This window comes from Pseudorca crassidens, chromosome 13 (assembly GCF_039906515.1).
Source record: "Pseudorca crassidens isolate mPseCra1 chromosome 13, mPseCra1.hap1, whole genome shotgun sequence".
NCBI classification, from domain to species: domain Eukaryota; kingdom Metazoa; phylum Chordata; class Mammalia; order Artiodactyla; family Delphinidae; genus Pseudorca; species Pseudorca crassidens.
The window spans coordinates 17,853,455-17,872,793 of record NC_090308.1 but is presented as its reverse complement, the minus strand read 5'-3'; the positions used below and the strand labels follow the sequence as shown (position 1 = coordinate 17,872,793).

At 33.3% G+C, this 19,339-nt stretch overlaps 1 protein-coding gene across 11 annotated transcripts in view; it reads left to right on the top strand.

Annotated features, from left to right (window-relative positions):
- Nucleotides 1-19,339, top strand: part of STXBP5 (syntaxin binding protein 5) — a 167,960-nt gene that overhangs the window by 101,523 nt on the left and 47,098 nt on the right. For 6 of the 11 annotated variants that reach the window (XR_010933634.1, XR_010933632.1, XR_010933633.1 and 3 more), the window contains exons 19-22: nt 4,553-4,648; nt 9,370-9,435; nt 13,891-13,950; nt 14,053-14,100. Coding sequence is in view for 8 of the 11 variants with exons in the window: in XM_067701830.1 (XP_067557931.1) it covers nt 4,553-4,648; nt 9,370-9,435; nt 13,891-13,950; nt 14,053-14,100 (270 nt within the window). In the remaining 3 variants the exon portion in view is untranslated. Of the gene's footprint in view, nt 1-777; nt 862-4,552; nt 4,649-9,369; nt 9,436-13,890; nt 13,951-14,052; nt 14,101-19,339 lie in introns of all 11 variants that reach the window. The other 5 variants (XM_067701838.1, XM_067701833.1, XM_067701831.1 and 2 more) reach the window with 5 other exon arrangements.

Sequence of the window (19,339 nt, the reverse complement as noted above, 5' to 3'; positions counted from 1 at the left end):
GACGAACAGTTTATTGTTTTGACTATTTAATTCAAAGGAATCATTTCCCATGTGAAAAAAAAATGTAGATGCAAAAGTGAATTTGAACTCTATGAAATACAGCGTTCTCTGATAGCTTTGATTCAGTGCAAGCCCAGATCCATTAAGAATTCTCTCCGTAGCATTCTTTTGTGTTTGCTAGGTAATTAGTCTTATTTTAAATGTTTTAATACTAATTCCTCATGGAACACATGTATAGTTAGCTGTTTATAATAGTACTCCTCACCTTTTTTTTTTTCCAAACCTCATGGCACACACAGAAAATGGCATTGGATCTCTGGCATATAGGGATATATTAATGAGACCTCTAGCAGTAACTGGCCTCTGGGCTCCAGACTCCCCAGGACCTGCCCAGCTGGACCAGGGATTGAGGGGAACTGCATCTGGGGCAGACTTAACCTAACCCATTTGCAGAATGCCATCGGGAAGCTCTGATCTATACTTCCTAACTCAATCTCTCTGAATTAAAATTCTTTCTGAGATTCATTTCTCAGTTGCTTTCAGGACATTATTAGCTGATACTAAATACTTCTCATAATTCATGAGAGAAGAAAAGAAAAAGGTGATGGGATGTAGACCTTACTATCATTTTGGTGATAGTTGAATATTTTTTTCTGTTTTTGTTTGTGTGATCATTTTGTCATGTGTTATCTTCAGCAGAAATCGTTGTCCCAACCATACCATTCTAGTATCTTTGTCTCCTTTTTTTTTCCTTCTGCTTTTCATTGCTTCACTAAGGTATGCTGATTGTGACTTCTTGCATGTGCGGCGTTTCTAGCTTATATTCTGAATCTGTGAAAAAACTCCGTTCTTCTTTTTTAAGTAAGTTATTTATTCCATGTCGGTAAAGTCATGACAGTGTATTTTGTCTGTAAAATTATTTTTTCTCAGTTATTTTTAGAAGAGCCTATTAAAGCATCCTATATCTAAAATAATATACTATTTAAATTCATCTCATAATATGTATATGAAAACAGCTGTTGAAATGTTTGTGTCACAATCCAGTTTCTTTATAAAGCGAAGGAACTAACATTTAGTGTCAGAAAGTTAAACATTGTCTTGATAGAGGAGTAGTAAAAGTTTTATTACTCCTGAAATTAATTAATTTCTTTTCTTGTTGGTACCTCATCATAGTTTACATAAAATTACTGGAAATTAAATACCTAAATTCATCCAAGGATAGAGATCAGTTCTACCGTGTGATTTTAAATTTTTTTTCTTGAATTCCATTGCATGCTACTTTATTCTGTAGTAAAGCTTACAATATTATTCATTTTATTATTTGCTTCATCTTGTATTGAAGAGTTACATGTTTAGGCACAAGAGAACTACTTGAGTTTTCATCATCGGTTTAAGATATTTACTTATGGTTGTTATGCTCACTTGAACAATATTTAGGATTATGTTTTAAATAAAAATTAAAAGAACGTTATTTTAAAACACACTTTAACATTTTAAGAATATTTGTGCCTTCTAAAATATTTATATTTCAAATAAAATCAAATGTAGAATAATTGGTACTAAAATTCTTTAATTGCATTGATACGAAAATGATATTTTTGCTAAAGTGTATATTTTATAATACGTTCTTGAAGTGTAGCCCAAGTACCATGAAATTGTCCTTCTATCTTTTGTAATAGATCAGTATGGATGGAGAGATTTGTTTTTTTTCTACTAATAGGTGCTAATATATTTTCATAAAGAATAAGATGGCACTCAAATTATTTTATAAGATAAAATGTTACTGTTTAAGTTTATATATTTTATAGCTGTATAAAATATCTACAGTATTTTCATAATAAAAATTATGAAACTGTCACAGGGACAGGTAGTGATAAAGTATTTCAACTACGTGTATATATATATATATATATATATATATATATATATATATATATATATATATATGCTGATAGTCTTAATTCTGTTAAGAGTGAAACGTGATAATATACGTCTTGGTTTGTTGGCCACTTTTTCACTCAGTGAAGGACACAAAAAGGAAATTTCTATTCTGAATATAATATCTAATGATGTGAAAGTAATAGACACATGAGAAAAAGTGCTTACTTAGGCTTGGAAATAGATAAATATAGAATTTAATAAAGAAGGAAATTAGATGCACAAAGCTGTATCTAGACTTTAGGAAAGATATTTTCAAAAGTTATAGAGAGGAGGCTCTAAAAATGAAGTTTTGGGCTCTACAATTGCAGTTACTGTCAAGTCGTCAATATTTTCGATAAGACAGTAAAAGAGAAATAGCCCAGTAGTACTAGTTGAAATTTCTGTCTTTGTGTTTCTTATAAGAAATGAAAGAGACTATATAAGAAATAAGGGATACAGTCAAGGATGGATAAAAATGTTGCATAGACCAGTAAGTACTGTGTTGAATTAAGGCTGAATTCCCCAAAATGAGAAATACAGCAAAATGTTTGGTTACAGTGAAAATATAGTTAAGGAAGGATTAGGATACCACTTTAAGGATGATTTGCAATGATAGTTGAAAAATAGAGTATAGAACTAAATCACTTTGTTTCTCAACTCTCCATTAAGAATGATTTTTCTCTCTGGAAATTATTAAAAATAATAAAGAGAAATTAAAGTTTAAGCCACATTTTGCAAATAAGGCAAACCAAGCAATAATGAAAAGATATCAAGAGAATTTGTAAAGAAAATTTGTAAATGGTACCCCCAATTGATGAAGGTCAAATATTTTACAAATCAATAAATTTGATTTACAAGTCAGTCAGAGTTCTAGAATGATTTGCTAAGTAGTTGATGCCTTACATGCATATTGAAAATAGAGAATATTTCAATAGAAAATAGAGAATTGAAAATAGTTCATGGCAGCCTGTTGACATAATATTTCCTGAAGTTAATTGGGTGTTTGATAAAGAATTCCATGATACTTTTGTGAACCAGACAGGTAGAAGTGACCTAAATACCTAGTTCAATTTGATGGTTGCAAGATTAAATCAGGAGTCAGCAAACTACAGTCTGCGGGCCAAATCTGGCCCATGGCCCACTGCCTGTTTTTGAAGTACAGTTTTATTAGAGCAGCACCATGCTAATTCGCTTAGGTGTTATCTATGGCTGCTTTTGTGCTTCAACGTTAGAGCTGAGTAGTTGTGACAAATTGGCCCCAAAACCCAATCTGGACCTTCACAGAAAACATTTGCCAACTCCTGGATTAAAGCATGGTACCTAGTGGGTCGGTTTGTGGCCTGATACTAATTTGATGTAGTGTGCCTCAGTTAGTGGATACGTAATACTGAATAACATATGATTATGCTTTGTTGAACATTTTAAGTAGTTAATTAAACTTCCTGTTTAAACAATTGAAAGAGAAGGTGTGCTTATTTTTGCTGTTTAAAGGATAACTAATACATTTGATGGCAGAATAAAAACCCCAAAGGTAATTATAGGTAGAAATCATAAGCTTAAACCAGGGAAATGAAGTTTATCAGCAATAAATGTTAAGTCCTGTGTTTAGATTATAAAGATACTTACATGTATACAGAACAAAAAACTGGCTCAGGCAGTTCATGTGAACATGCTTGGAGGTTTCGTTGTTAGTTTAGGCAGATTTGTGTTAAATCTCAGCCCTCTTTTTATGTGTGTTATATTAGAGAAGATGCTACTCTGAGGCTCAGAGTCCTCAAAATGGGGGTGATCACCTCATAAAGTTAGTGTAGTTATTAAGTGAAAGGGCATATGTAATGTGCCTCATCTTGTGACTGGAATATTGTTGGCGTTCAAGTGGTTGTTCTGTTACCACAACTTAAGGTATGCCAATAATATGACATAACTGCTGAATGTACTAGTGTGAGAGATACAGAAGATTTTAAGTTATCCATTTATATTGTATTTCTTCCTCTTTTTAAAGCAGGCTATAGAGAAAACAATTTGGGGCCCAAATGTACTCAAGAACTTCTGGCCAGTAAAATATCTATTACAATGACAATGAAATTGACTGTCTCTAGACATAATTAAGTGTTTGTCACTGAATAAGATACCTGAAACACTCAGTGCCTCAGTTTCTTCTTCTGTAAAATGAGGATAATGCTGTCTACCTCATTCGCTTCAGTGAGAGTTAAATGTGTCAAGAACTTTGTAATTGTCGTTTATTACCAGCTAGCTAATTGGGTTGGGATACATTTGGGCAAAACCTAGATAACTGTATTGCTAGGAATATTGCTTGAAGGGATTCTGGCAGCAACAGAGAAAATGGATTAGATTATATGCTATGAAATCCTTTCATATATATTCATTCAGTTATTCAACAAATATTTATTGAGCACCTACTATGTGCTATGCACTGTTACAGGTAATAAAACAGACAAAAATCTCTGTCCTCATAGAACTCACATTATACTGGAAAAGACAGAAGTTTTAAAAGATAGCTAATGTACAGTAAGTTGCATAATAGTGCCAAAGGGAAAAATAATTAAATGAAGGGCATTTGAAATATCAGTGACAAGGGTGTTACATTCTAAATAAAATATCTTGAGCAAAGATTTAAAGGAGACAGCTGTTTTCCGTGACGATGTCTGTAGAGAGAACATTTCAAGCAGAGAAGAGCAAGTACAGTGGCTCAGAAGCAGTGTAACTGGTGAGTTCAAGGTTACAGTGAACGGTAAGTGTGGCTGAAGTAGGGAGAGTAAGGGAGATGGGGAAGTACGTGGAAGGAGAGGAAATAAAGTCAGAGAGGATACACCATAGCCACATAATATATACCACAGTCATATACCATAGGATCATATACATCAACCAGTCACGTGGAGCTGGACTTCGGCTTTTACCCTAAGTCAGACAGAAGGCACGGAAGGGGTTTTTAGCTCACTCAGTAATTTAATATCTAAATTAAATTATCACTATCACACTCTTTAATTTAGCTTCTTAAATGTTTCTTCCTAGGCTATTTTAAGAATGGGAATTATATCTCATACTACATTTTTATAGAGTTTAATAGCAGTTGACAAAATACCAAAGGCTTTAAATTTCAAAATTTACTTAGTACCAGGCTCATTGTAATACTGGACTATATAATCACTACTATTTATTTATTTACTTAATTGAGGTATGATTGACATGTAATGTTATATTAGTCTCAGGTATACAATATGATGATTTGATATTTGTATACAGTGCAGAATGATTGCCACGGTAAGTCTAGTTAACAACCGTCACCTTACGTAGTTTAAAAAAATTTTTTTCTTGTGATAAGAACTTTTAAGATCTACTCTCTTAGCAACTTTGAAATATGCAATACAGTGTTATTAACTGTGGTCATCATGGTATTCATTACATCTGCATAGCTTATTTATTTTATAACTGGATGTTTCTACCTTTTGACCCCCTTCACCCATTTCTCCTCCCATCCCCTGCCACCTCTGGCAACCATCCATCTTTTTAGATTCCACATATAAGTGAAATTATATGGTATTTGTCTTTCTCTGCCTGACTTACTTCATTGAGCATAATGCCCTCAAGGTCCATCCACATTGTCACAAATGACAAAATTTCATTCATTTTTATGACTGAATAATATTCCATTGTATATGTATAACTCATTTTTTCGTCCGTGCATCCACCAGTGGACACTTAGATTGTTTCTATATATCACTACTGTTTAAACACCTGCTATCTTAGTGTTTTATCAAGAAAAAGTTTATTTATATATACAGATATTTTGTCAGAGATTAATAAATGCATACCTGTAATTACATATGTCATCTTAGAACTGTAAAGACTAGTTTTATTATTTTTTTTCCAAAATCTTTAGTGTGATGAAAGTTGAAAAAAAAAGAAAAAAACTACTTGTTGTCATTCAAAAGCTTCCTATCCAATGAAGACAAATAATATATAGTTCAAAATAGAAAACACTCCTCATAAACCCAATTCAGTACTCAGTGTTCTCTAAATGTTACTGTAAGAGCTTTCTTAGGGACTGTAGAGGTTTTGACGTCATGAATTTTACCAGAAGAATAGAAAAGCAGATACTGGTCATATGTGCACATATGTCGATATCAGACCCGACAACTTCTGAGGCCTTAGTCATGCAGCCTCTTGTCTGTTGCCCAGCTATCCCAAGCTCCTGGTGTGTGTTTATTTGTAATTTTTAAATACTTTGGAAGAATTCTTTTCATTTCTATCTCCAAGCAAATTAATTTCCATATTGTTTACTTGGCATTTTGCCATGTCTTATAGTTTTTGTCTATAGCGTAAAATACCTTGCTAGGATTTCTCCTAAGAATTGAGGCCATCCTACAAGATAGATTAGTTTTATATGATTCATATATATCTGGGAAAAGAAAGTATTTCTTTAGAGCTCTTTTAAAAATGTGATAGTATAGTTTTTAAGAGTTATAGCCCTAGAAGAAAAGTAATGTGCAGTACAGGCATACATCTGAGATATTGCAGGTTCAGTTCCAGACCACCACATTAAAGCAAATGTGGCAATAGAGCGAGTCACATGTACTTTTTGGTTTTCCAGTGCATATAAAAGTTATGTTTACACTATACTGTAGTCTGTTAAGTGTGCAGTAGCATTATGTCTAAAAAAACACAATGTACAGACCTTGATTTTAAAATACTTCATTGCTAAAAAATCTAACAAACCATTATCTGAGCTTTTAGCAGGTCATAACCTTTCTGCTGGTGGAGGGTCTTGCCTCAGTGTCAAAGGCTGCTGATTGGTCAGGGCAGTGGCTGCCGAAGGCTGGGGTGGGTATGGTAACTTCTTAAAATAAGACAACAGTGACATGTGCTGCATCGATTGGCTCTTCCTGTCACGATTTTACTCACAATCGAACCCTCTCAAACCCTGCCGCTACTTTATCAACTAACTTTAGGTAATATTCTAAATCCTTTGTTCTCATTTCAACAATCTTCCCAGCATCTTCACCAGGGGTAGATTTCATCTCAAGAAACCAGTTTCTTTGTTCATCCATAAGAAGCAGCTCCTCGTCTGTTAAAGTTTTATCCTGAGATTGTAGCAATTCGGTCCCATCTTCGGACTCCCTTTCTAATTCTAGTTCTCGTGCTGTTTCCACCACATCTGCAGTTACCTCCACTAAAGTCTTGAACTTCTCAAAGTCAAACATGAGGGTTGGAATCAGCTTCTTCCAAATTCCTGTTAATGTTGGTATTTCAACCTCTTCCCATGAAATCACAAATGTTCTTAATGGTATCTAGAATGGTGAATCCTTTCCATATGGTTTTCAATTGACTTTGCTCAGATCCATCAGAGGAATCGCTATCTATGGCAGCTATAGCCTTACAACATGACAGAAATATATGTAAAATGTATATATATATATAGTATATATTTTTTAAATATATAATATTATTTAAGAAATATAATAAAATGTGAAAGTTGAAATTACTCCTTGATCCATGAGCTGCAGAACGGATGTTGTGTTGGCAGCCATGAAAGCAACATTAATCTCATAGTACATTTCCATCAGAGCTTTTGGGTAACCAGGTACATTGTCAATAAGCAGTAATATTTTGAAAGGAATCTTTTTTTCTGAACAGTAGCTCTCAACAGTGGGCTTAAAAGATTTCATAAGCCATGTTATAAACAGAAGTATTGTCATTCAGGCTTTGTTGTTCCATGTATAGAGCATAGGCAGAGTAGATTTAACATAATTCTTAAGGTTCCTAGGATTCTTCAGAATGGTAAATGAGCATTGGCTTCAATTTCAAGTCACCAGCTGCATAACCCCTAACAAGAGAGTCATCCTGTCCTTTGAAGCTTTGAAGCCAGGCATTAACTTCTCCTCTCTAGCTATGCATGTCCTAGATGGCATCTTCCAACAGAAGGCTATTTCAGTTACATTGAAAATCTATTGTCTGGTATAGCCACCCTCATTAATTATCTTACTGGATCTTCTGGATAACTTGCTGCAGCTTCTACATCAGCCCTTGCTGCTTCACTCTGCCCTTTTATGTTATGGAGAGGGCTTCTTTCCTTAAACGTCATGAACCAACCTCTGCCAGCTTCAAACTTTTCTGCAGCTTCCCCACCTCTCTCAGTCTTCATAGAAATGAAGAGAGTTAGGGCCTTCCTCTGGATTAGGTTTTGGATTAAGGGAATGTGGTGGCTGATTTGATCTTCTATCCAAACCACTGAAACTTTCTCCATATCAACATTAAGGCTGTTTCACTTTATCATGCATGTGTTCACTGGCGTAGCACGTCTAACTTCCTTCAAGAACTTTTCCTTTGCAGTCACAACTTGGCTAACTATTTGGCTCAAGAGGCCTAGCTTTGAGCCTGTCTGGGCTTTTGACATGCCTTCCTCACCAAGCTTAACTATTTCTCATTTTGAATTTAAAGAGAAAGGGGAGCGACTGACTGACTCTTCCTTTTACTTGAACACTTAGAGGTCACTGTAGGGTTATCAACTGATCTACTTTCAATATTATATCTTAGGGAATAGGGAGGCCTTAGGAGAGGGAGAGGAATGGGGGAAGGGCGGGTCAGTGGAGCAGTCAGAACACACACATTTATCAACTGAGTTTGCTATCTTACATGAGCGTGGTTCATGGTGCCCCAAAACAATTAAAATAGTAACATCAAAGATCACCGATCACAGATCACCGTAACAAATGTAATATTTCAGACTTTTTTATTATTATTATGAGAATTACTGAGATGTGACATAGAGACGCGAAGTGAGTAAATGCTGTTGAAAACAATGGTGCTGTAGGCTTTCTCAGTGCAGGGTTGCCACAGCCTTCAATTTGTAAAAAAATGCAATACAAGCAAAGTGAAAAGTGCAGTAAAACAAGGTATGCTTGTATTTTAAATATTGCAAACTTGGAAGCACACAATATTTTCTTAATTATTATTCAGTGATATTTAACGGAGGTACTTGAGATATACTTAGGGGAAACCACTTTGGGGTTTGAGTTGAGAGTCCTTATGATGTAAAAGTCACCAAATTTATTACCAAGTATTTATTCTCCTTCAAGTGAAATCCAATAAGAAGTATGTACGTCATATGCCCTCAAATTGCCGACTTTAAACAAAATCCTGTGTTATATCTAACGTCCCTGAAAAATAGCAAATTATCTCTTTTGGAAATTGTTTCTTATTTGTTTAACTGATGACTGCTGTGTTAGTTTGAGGTGTTTTAATATCAGAATACTCCTATATTCTGATCTCAAAACTAATGAGCATAGTATCAATGCCAGCGTAGTCTGCTAACCTGCTGGGTTTTTTTTTTTTTTTAATGGGCTGTCATTAAATACATACTGTAAATAGGAGGTAAAACTGCACTTACATAAACTTGTGGTGTGATTTGGTTTTGGTTTTGTTTTTTAGCAGGTCTGTGCGATATTAGTGAAGGGACTGTAGCTCCAGAAGATCGCTGCAAATCTCCAACTTCTGGTAATTTGCTTTTTATTTTATTAATAATTCTACAAAAAATACAGCTTGTCAAATTTGTACAGATAAGCGTTTAAAACACATCTACAGGGAACTTCTGTGTCACATATTTATTCTTAAAATCATAACTATTCTTTGCATTCTCATTAAGTGAAACGAAATGCATTAGATAAAAATCTACAGCTACTACCTGTTAAGAGTCGTGTAACTGTTTACTTAGCTTCTAATATTTACACTTTTTTGGGAAAATGTATTTTACTTCTTACCATTGGATCGAAGGTTTCGTCATCTACAGTTTTTGTCTTTGCTGTCAGCATGCCTGGAGTCATCTGGTAGAATAGTGCTCTAATCCATGAATAATGTTCACCTAAATGTTATGAAAGATTTTTAACACTTATCTAATGGTGACCGTGGACAGTTAGAATAATTGTAGACTAGTTACATTTGATTTTGATCAAAGTAATATGAGATATAATTTTATAGCTGTATTAAAGCATTTGTCCTTTCTTATCCGTATAGTAGTCTTATGTAACCTATGTATGTATTAATATTTCAGAGTAACATTACTTTTTGAGTCCCCGTACAATTAAGAGGATCCTGAATTCACTATTTTTTTTAGTGGATTGAAACTTTGCTAAAATTTAATAAGGTTAACTTCATAATTTTAACTGACAGATTTATTAAATCATTCTGGCTGGGAATTTTCATCAGCTTTCTACTGGAAAGATTGTTCTTAACAGAAAGTAACACTGTTCTTAGACAGATTTTGATCCTTGCGTAGGTAGTTCTACATCAGAAATAATTTTAAGAATGGGGAAAATTGAGAGGTGCATTTTACTTTACTCCCTCATATTTCAGTTTACCATTCTGTTAGATCTAGGACCAATAGAACTTTTGTGAGGTTTTCTTTTTAAAATTGCATTTTCCTGATATTGCTCAAGTTAATCATTTCTTTTCTTAAAATATATGCACCTTCTGGTTTTCTTAATATTCAAATTTCATATTTAAGTACACTCATTACACCAATAAAACATGGAATACAGGAATCACTCATATCATTAGCACCTAATATTAAGCCTGAACGTTGGTAGAATAACATTGAACAAGTAATATGGAGCAATACGTACTTCCCATCTCACAGGACTAGAGTTATTTCTGAATATGATTTAGAATTGTAATATCTCTTAATTATTACTGTTCTTCCTCCAACCATATACAGTACTGTTCTGATGTTCTCACCTTCCCTAAAGGCCATATGAATGCACTTGTCAATATGTTAAGACTACAGGCCACATTTGATAACTTGGACATGTGATATATTGTCTTTCAATATATTAAATGACTATCAAATGTGTTTTAACAAGATTCAGCCCAAATAAATTAATACTCCTTTTCACCCTAAGTCAGACTTTCAATAGGTGTATATTTCTAGCAGTTTGGGATAACCCAACGAGAGGTAATTGTAGATAAATATGTAAGTACACTTCAGTATAATTATTCAATAGATAAATATAAAAGATGCATACTGGTAAAAACCCTCCAGATTCTCTCTTGTACCAGAGAAACTCAGACATCATTCAACATTTTCAAATATACTGTGCTCTTTGGTTCACATGAAAAGAAAATATAGTTTTAACGTGCAGAAATATGTATGACACCAGGCATCCTTTTAGGTGAATTTTAAATACAAAGGAAAAATTGTGACCTCAGAAATCATTGATAAATCACAAATTCTCATCTTTCGATATAACCTCTTAGTTTATTTAGTTTAGTCTTTGATTATGCTCTGAAAGAGCGAAGAGTTATCTGAAGAGTTATATTCATTCATGCATATCAGAAAAGACTGCTTTTACAAAACACAGACCACACTTTGGTAGACAACAGTTGTACCTAAAACATGTTTCATATACCGGGAGATGGATGTCAGTCATACATAAGTACTAAGAACTACCATAGAAACTAAAATAAAGCTCTGGAAATAGTTGCTAGAAAACAATGTTTGTGTTTATGAGAGAAGAAATGTATAAAAAGTGAGTTGGGAGTTCAACTGAATTCCTAATACATACTAAGAAGAGGACCTCTATTATAAAAATGAAAAGTAACCATATGCCCTTTATCAAAACCAATATGTTCATTTGAAATAATACGTATAATTGAAGAGAAACTTTTCTGAAAAGCTTTTAAAGCCCGTAATCAAGATTTGTGATCTGAACAGTTTAGCCAACTTATATCAAAGCTCTATTCAAAAATCATCCTGAGAAAATCCAAGTTATGAATATAGTTTTCCCTTTCCATTTATCTTTAAATAAACCAACAATCTCTCTGAAATAGAAAATTAATTCTGCCATCCTGAATTAACATAGAAAATTATTTCTGCCATCTTCATTTGATCTTTATTTCCAAGAACTCAGATTGCTTCACTGAGCACTTCTCTAATGTTGGGATATATTTTAGTGCTGCTTCCAAAATTTGTGTGTGTGTGTATGTATGTATGTATGTGTGTATATGGATATATACATTTCAAATTGAAGAAAACCCAAGGCCACATACCATGAGATGGTGCCCTCAGGAGTTTCTGTGTACCCTAGAAAAAAACAAAAGCTGTGTGTATTTTCGTGTGTTTATTTAATCTAAATTTTAAAATATATTCAAGTAGGAAATGCTAAAAACATTTTTGGAACTTCTTCATGAGCTGTCACAGAAGTTATTACAACTGGTAGTAGGCATTTTCAGTTCAGGGAAAAATATATCTGCTTCTTTTATTCAAATTTACAGCTTATGTTGCCTATTTTTATGTTAGAAATACTGGGCATTTTTATAATTTTATATTCGTGTTCAGATATGCTATCTTGCTATTAGTCTGATATGAAATATATCAAATAAAACAAGTGTTAATAAATATTTGTACATCCATGTGGTTATGTAGTATCAGAGATGAATAATATTTTAAAGTATATGTAACATCTTCTCATAACCATTATCTTCTTTAAATCTGAATTATATTATGGGAAAAAGGAGTGTACCCTATTTCTATTCCTGAAAATGTTGCTGAGCTCAGTGTTACTTATGTCATATTTTTTGATATAGGATTTATGAGGATCTATAAATGCTATTTAGCAAAAATAACATAGTTTTAAAAGAGCAATTTTTATAAGACTGTTTTAGAAGTAATCGGATCCTGCCAATGTTGACAGGCTTTACTTGGTCTGAGAAGAGACTTCAAGGATGTTTTCCACCTGGCCACAGAAAGAAAGTACGATTTTGTGGGGGAAGGTCAAATTTTGACCTTATTTGTGAAGGCTCAGTAGTTTCACTGTGATAAAAAAAGGAATCAGCATAGAAAAACCATTTTATTTACTTCCAGTTATGTTCTAGATAGTCACTTCTAGCAGAAAAGCTATATTCGTTCAGCAAATGTTTACTTAGAGATTCCTACATGAAGGGCACTCCACTGAGTCCAAAAGAGATGCAAATATCAATCACATAGAGTCCCAGCTTCTCAGTTCAGTTCAGTGGGAAAGGTCAGGTGTATGTAAACTTAAAATATAAGGCGTTAAGTGATTAACATAAGAGAAGTAATAGGTGAACTTTTATAGGAATTCAAAGAAGGGGAGGTGATTTATAGCTGGAGAGATGGTGAAAATTTTAATGGGTAAGATATCATTTGAAATGTGTTACAAAGATAGGTAGTTTGACTCTAATAATAAAGTCAACTAGAATACTACTTAGGATTCCCTTTATAATAAAAAGTTTGTGTTAGAAATTAAAGAAATACAATGAAAATTAGGAACATCTTTTTAAGGAAAAAGGACTAAAATCTTAATTATAAAAATATTAGATAAACGTATTGAAAGTCACAGTTGAAATAAAATATTTCTTACCTCATTAAATTTAAGTAAATATTTGAACATATCTAAAATTATAAGTATCATCCTCAGTATTTTAAAGACCTCTATGGTACTAGTAGAATTTATATATGATTTTAAAGTTTGTATCTAGAAAGCTAACTCTAAAATAAACTTTACCAGTATAGTACTTATACAGGACTCTAAGTGCTACTAGATAAACCTTATTCGGTTAACTAATATCAAGAATTTTTATGTTTTTTTTCAGAAACAGATAACTTCTTATATTTTTCTTTATCTGTTCTCTAACTTATAATATATACCAAGATTTTGCCAAATGGTTGTAACTTTTGGAAAAATTATTATACATTAGGGTTAATATTTATACATACTAGAGATTGGTCGACGAAAGATAATGCACTACTGATTGCTGTTCTTACTGTAATATTATAAGAATTATTATTAACTATATACATGATATTTTCTTCTGGCCAGTAGTATGGGAACTTGTTTTAAGGGTTACCAGATTACTTTGTTTGTACTTTTCCCTGTGACAACTCAGCGTTTGTGACTGACTATGTGCCTGTTCCTTCCATTGTCTTCATTTGTGTAGGTTCTTCATCACCACACAATTCAGATGATCAACAAAAAGTGAATAATTTTATAGAAAAGGGTATAGTATCTTTATTTTACAGTATTTTCTTTTAATTACATTTAATTCATGTAGTTTACTTTGAATAGATTTTGACATTTTGTATCAAAATATTATTTTCAGTGAAGATCAAAAGCAGAAAGTTTTCCAAGATGGTAGCCAGTGATATAGGTAGGAAATAGACATTTCTATTTTGTTTCTAATCCTTGCTATTTGCAATGCTAACTCAATACCAGAAAATTATCTAATGCATTGCATTTTGTATATATTAATTTGTTATTCCTATGCTAAACAATCATCTCCTGGGCTGTGTTTCTTCTAAACTCATTGGGGCAATAATTATTAAAAATCAGTTAAACTGGGGTTGCAGTTCTTCCTCTGACTTAACAGTGAGAATTGTTCTATTAATTTTTATTTTTGCTTTATTTTAAAATAAAGCAGGGTTCAATTTATGCCATATGTAGTACAGTTTTATACTCCAAAGTTTTGAAATTTTTTTCTTTATAGTTTTACTTGTATTTTTTCCTACCTGTCTTCTATCCTCACATTATCCAGACTCCAGATTTCAAGGAAGTGGTTCTTTAAAATATTGACTTGTAGTCCGTAATCTGTACTACCCTTGGGTTAAATGGGAATTTTCTACCACTCCTTCCCCCCAAGTAAAAATGAGTGCTACTTTGAAATTAATTACTCAGTCCAAGATTTTCAGAGTTTCAAACCGGGGGATAAAATATATAATTAAACTTTAGGGACATAATCAAACTAGGGTTTTTTAGTCATAAAAATTTGAATTTTGTCTGAGGATTTTTTTGTGTGTGTGTGTGTGGTACGCGGGCCTCTCACTGCTGTGGCCTCTCCCGTTGCGGAGCACAGGCTCCGGACGCACAGGCTCAGCGGCCATGGCTCACGGGCGTAGCCGCTCTGCGGCATGTGGGATCCTCCTGGACCGGAGCACGAACCCGTGTCCCCTGCATCGGCAGGCGGACTCCCAACCACTGCGCCACCAGGGAAGCCCTGTCTGAAGATTTTTACAAGCCTGAGAAACACCATTTTACTAAAAGAGAATACGTTTAATCTTTGATGTAAATCCAAAAATTTATTACACTGTTAACATATTACTTATTTCCCCCGAAACTCCCACAATTCATTGAATTGTCTTAAATTAGATGAATTTCTAGGCAGCTGGAATAGATTTACATTTTTTCAACTGATAAAGTTTAATATGTGGTAAATTTCTAAAATTCTTAGAAGTAGCATCCATATTGTTTGCATGTTGTAAATTGAACCCTGTTTAGTCATATTAACATTGGCAGACTTTTAGCACCTCTGGTCATTTTCTGAATAACGCGGTTTATTCTTGGGCAAAGGACTCTTCATTTATGGAGTATCAATTATTTATCTGTTTGTATTTGTGGTACTTTAGTGAATCATTTGGTAACATTTAAATCACTTTCATTATCTACGAGCACTACTGCATACTTCTTTTTCAACCAATTTCCTTTTTAGTATATACTATCTTAATAGTACTTTAGAGGTTCTTTTGCTGTCATGTAATGTAAAAAGTTAGAAGGGACTTTTCTACGTATAATTTATCAAAGAACTTGTAGAATTTAATTACCTAGGAATTTTACCTTGCATGAAAGTTACTTTGTACATAATTAAATTTTTCAAATAATTTATCTATTTGATTTTCGATCCTGGGGTTATGTTTGCTTTGTTAAATGTTTTGACTCACTTTCCTTTTTTTTCTGGGTAATGAATAGAATATGAAACATGGAATATCTGAGTGTGATTATTTGAAAGACTTTAATAAATTTCTTAGGACTGAGAACATTATTGGAAGGATAGTTCTTTGGTAACATAAAAAAGAAAGCAAGAATGTTACCAGCAAGTTTTTTTGTCATGCCACTTTCTGTAGTTATATTTTTGGGGAAACATTAACTTTATTCAACTTTTCAAACTTATGTTAGCTATACAGTTATAAATAATTATTTTTCATCTCCAGAAACCACTTTTATATCTCCTATTTTATATATAATTTTAAATGTTTTCAGTTGGAATCTTTCAGTATTTTTTTTGAAGTATAATTGACTTAACAATATTATAATAGGTTCAGGTGTACAACATAGTGATTCAGTATTTTTATACATTACCTACCATAAAAAGTTATAGTCTTTGTGACTGTATTCCCTGTGCTATACATTACATCCCTGTGACTGACTTACTTTATAACTGGTAGTTTTTTAATTCCAACATATATCCCAAGGTATATAGAAGGCAAGCTTACTTCTCAATTTTTTCTTCATTCAGATGGAGACTATGCCATTTTAGATTGTAAAGTTTTTTCAGTTTAAAAAAAAACCAGTTTATCTCCCTACATTAGTGTCTAGTTTCGTAATAAGACTTAGCATAAAATATGCTACTGAAAAACACATAAAATGTCAATGAAACATTGGGAAAAAATTCATAAAATCTCCTAAAGACCTCTCTCTTTTTCTATCAATACTTAAAGCTTAATAGTATCAAATGTGCTAGGACTCCTTGAGCGTTCTGACCTCACTACGTTCCCTATCATCCAATCCCATACTTGCTCTAAAGGATCCTGAACCTCATAAAATTATCACCTTGTTCTTCCTCAGTCTACAGACATTTATTGCTTTAGCTTAGGCAGTTATGCTGTGACCTAATAAGGGAAGGCATAAGAATTAAGCCTCGAACCTCCAAGATCATCACTGGTGAAAGAACGACCTTATGTGGAAGGCTGACAGAATGTATTGGCTCTGAAGTTTTGTCCCTAAGTTTCACTTACACTTTGAAAGTAACTGCTGCTTGTGTCATATCAGAGAGGATGGGGCCAGGGGGTGTACAGGATGTCATTCTCACTTTAACAATCTGACCCGACCGTGGAAAATCAACTGTTTTTTGCTGCCTGACAGTACAGCTGAAATAGCTGAGACAGTAACAATTTTTTAAAAATATACTTAACAATTACAATTTTCCTAGCACACTGTAGCAACCATTTATAAATATTTTTTTCTTATTTAATCCACTCAGTAACCTCAGTTAGCTACTTACTGTTATTTCCCTGTTTCACAGATGAGGACACTAAGAGTTAAAGAGTATGTAGAGTATCTGTTGGTTACACAGCTAGCAAATGTCAGAGCCGTGATTTATACTGAGCTTGTCCAACTCCACTGTTTGTCCTCTTCAACAATATCCTGTATTACCTCTTAAGAAGATTTACTGAAGGCTGTAAGGATTCAAAAACAAATCTGTTGTGTGATTTGAAACTAGATAATCTGGCTCTGACCCTGTTCTATCTACATGGTAACCTGGAAAAAAGGTGGCTCATGTTAAATTCTGTCCAGGCACTAGGTCATGGGGGCCATCATGGTACCCATCACGCAAATATAATATGCAGTGCCTGGAAGTCTACCTTCCTCAAAGAGCAGACTCAAGTGAAAGTAAATAGAGTGGACAGTAGGGTTCCCGAACCCATCTACCCAAAGCCTGGCTTCATTGTTTGTTTCCTGACCAACAGCTAACTCAGGTAAACGATACTGACAATGACTTCATTGTTCGTGCATAAGAATAGCAGCCTAAAAAGACATAACTTTAGTCTTGTGAATTTAACAGTAAAAATATAGCATAGTATAATGCAACTGCAGCATCCCTATGCATGTAATACACATATAGTGATTTGTTTTGCCTGTTCATACCTTATGAATAATTTTTGTTAGTAAAATCTTAATGGCCAACATTTCCAAAATCAATAACTTTCCTGTAGTTAGTTAGCAATTTCTGTAAATCATTTAGAAAATAAGATTGCTTATCAATTTTTTATTTGTTCATTATTTATACTTTATAAAATTTCAGAAATATGTAAAGCTTTTTATTCTAAGTTTATATAAAAATAGTCCTAAAATATGTATCTTTGTTAAAGTATTAAACAAATTTTTCATGATATGAATAAAATATGGTCCAGATGTTAGCATTGTTTGGTAGATCTTGAAATTACACGATTAAACTTCTCTAAAGATCATTCTATTTCATTATGAGTCTATTTCAGTCTGAAAGTAGATTTCTAGCTGGATTCTATAGTCTACAACCCTGCCCATGCCCCATTTTATTACTGATTTTCATATAGAAGGAATGATTACATGAAACTGTGAGGGGGAAATAATACTGGAGATGAAAGAATAAAGATTCAAAAGTATGGTGACTTAATTAGTGCTGTGCCAAAACAAACAGAATAATAGCTCTATTTTTTCTTAATTGGGGTGTAGTTGCTTTACAGTGCTGTGCTAGCTTCTGCTGCACAGCGAAGTGAATCAGCCATACGTATATAAGTATCCCCTCTTTTCTGGATTTCCTTCCCATTTAGGTCATCAGAGAGCATTAAGTAGAGTTCCCTGTGCTATACAGCAGTTCTCATTAGTTATCTGTTTTATACATAGTAGTGTATATATGTCAATCCCAATCTCCCAATTCATCCCATCCCAGTAGCTCTATTTAATGGACACCTCCTAAGTTCTAGATATTATACTAGATATTTGTCATATGATATTTATTAATATAGGAAAGATAATACCTCCAGGGCCCTTTTTATGTCTCAAATTTTTGAATTAGCAGTTACTTGGGGAACAATTAATTTTCTTTCTTAGCAAAAACTGAAGTAATTTTTGAAGTCTACTTAAATGAAGATAATGTCCAAGTGCTGTTTTCATGAGTTCTCCTATACATGAGTCCCAATGATCCCTTTTTCATATTAAAGTGTTCTAACAGACTTAAATCTGTTCTGAACCATTATATTCTAAATCACTAACTTATTAAATCCTACAGTTTTAAAGCAGCTCAAGCCCCTTTATTTTTCAAGAAAAAAAATTGAGCCTATCCAAAGAAATATCCCATGATCATGACTTAGTCAAGATCAGAATCCTGGTCTGTTCACTATACACTGTAGCATGTCACTGCTCTCATAGTGTATGGTCTCTTCTTGTGCTGTCTTCCCAATTCTTTTATATTTACAATTCGAAAAATAAGTTCTCAGAGGTTTATTTGGAGTTCGCCATATGAATTTGAAAAGGTTTGTATGAAATTAAATAGAATTTTAAGTTTTAAAATTATTCTAATTCATTATAAAACAAATTAGTACTGATATTTCTAGTTTATATTCCCCAATATTCAACCCAAAATGTGGCTGCTACATCTATAGAAGTTCATCTTTACATTTAATCCACAATGTGGCTACTGAAAGAACAGAAGCTCATCTTGAAAGAGAAGATGAGTCAAGTGTGCAGTAATACCGTTTTTACAGGTAACTTTAATATTTTCCACTTTGAAAAAAGCGTATTACTTTTTTTTTTTATATCTTAATTGGAGTATAATTGCTTTACCATGGTGTGTTAGT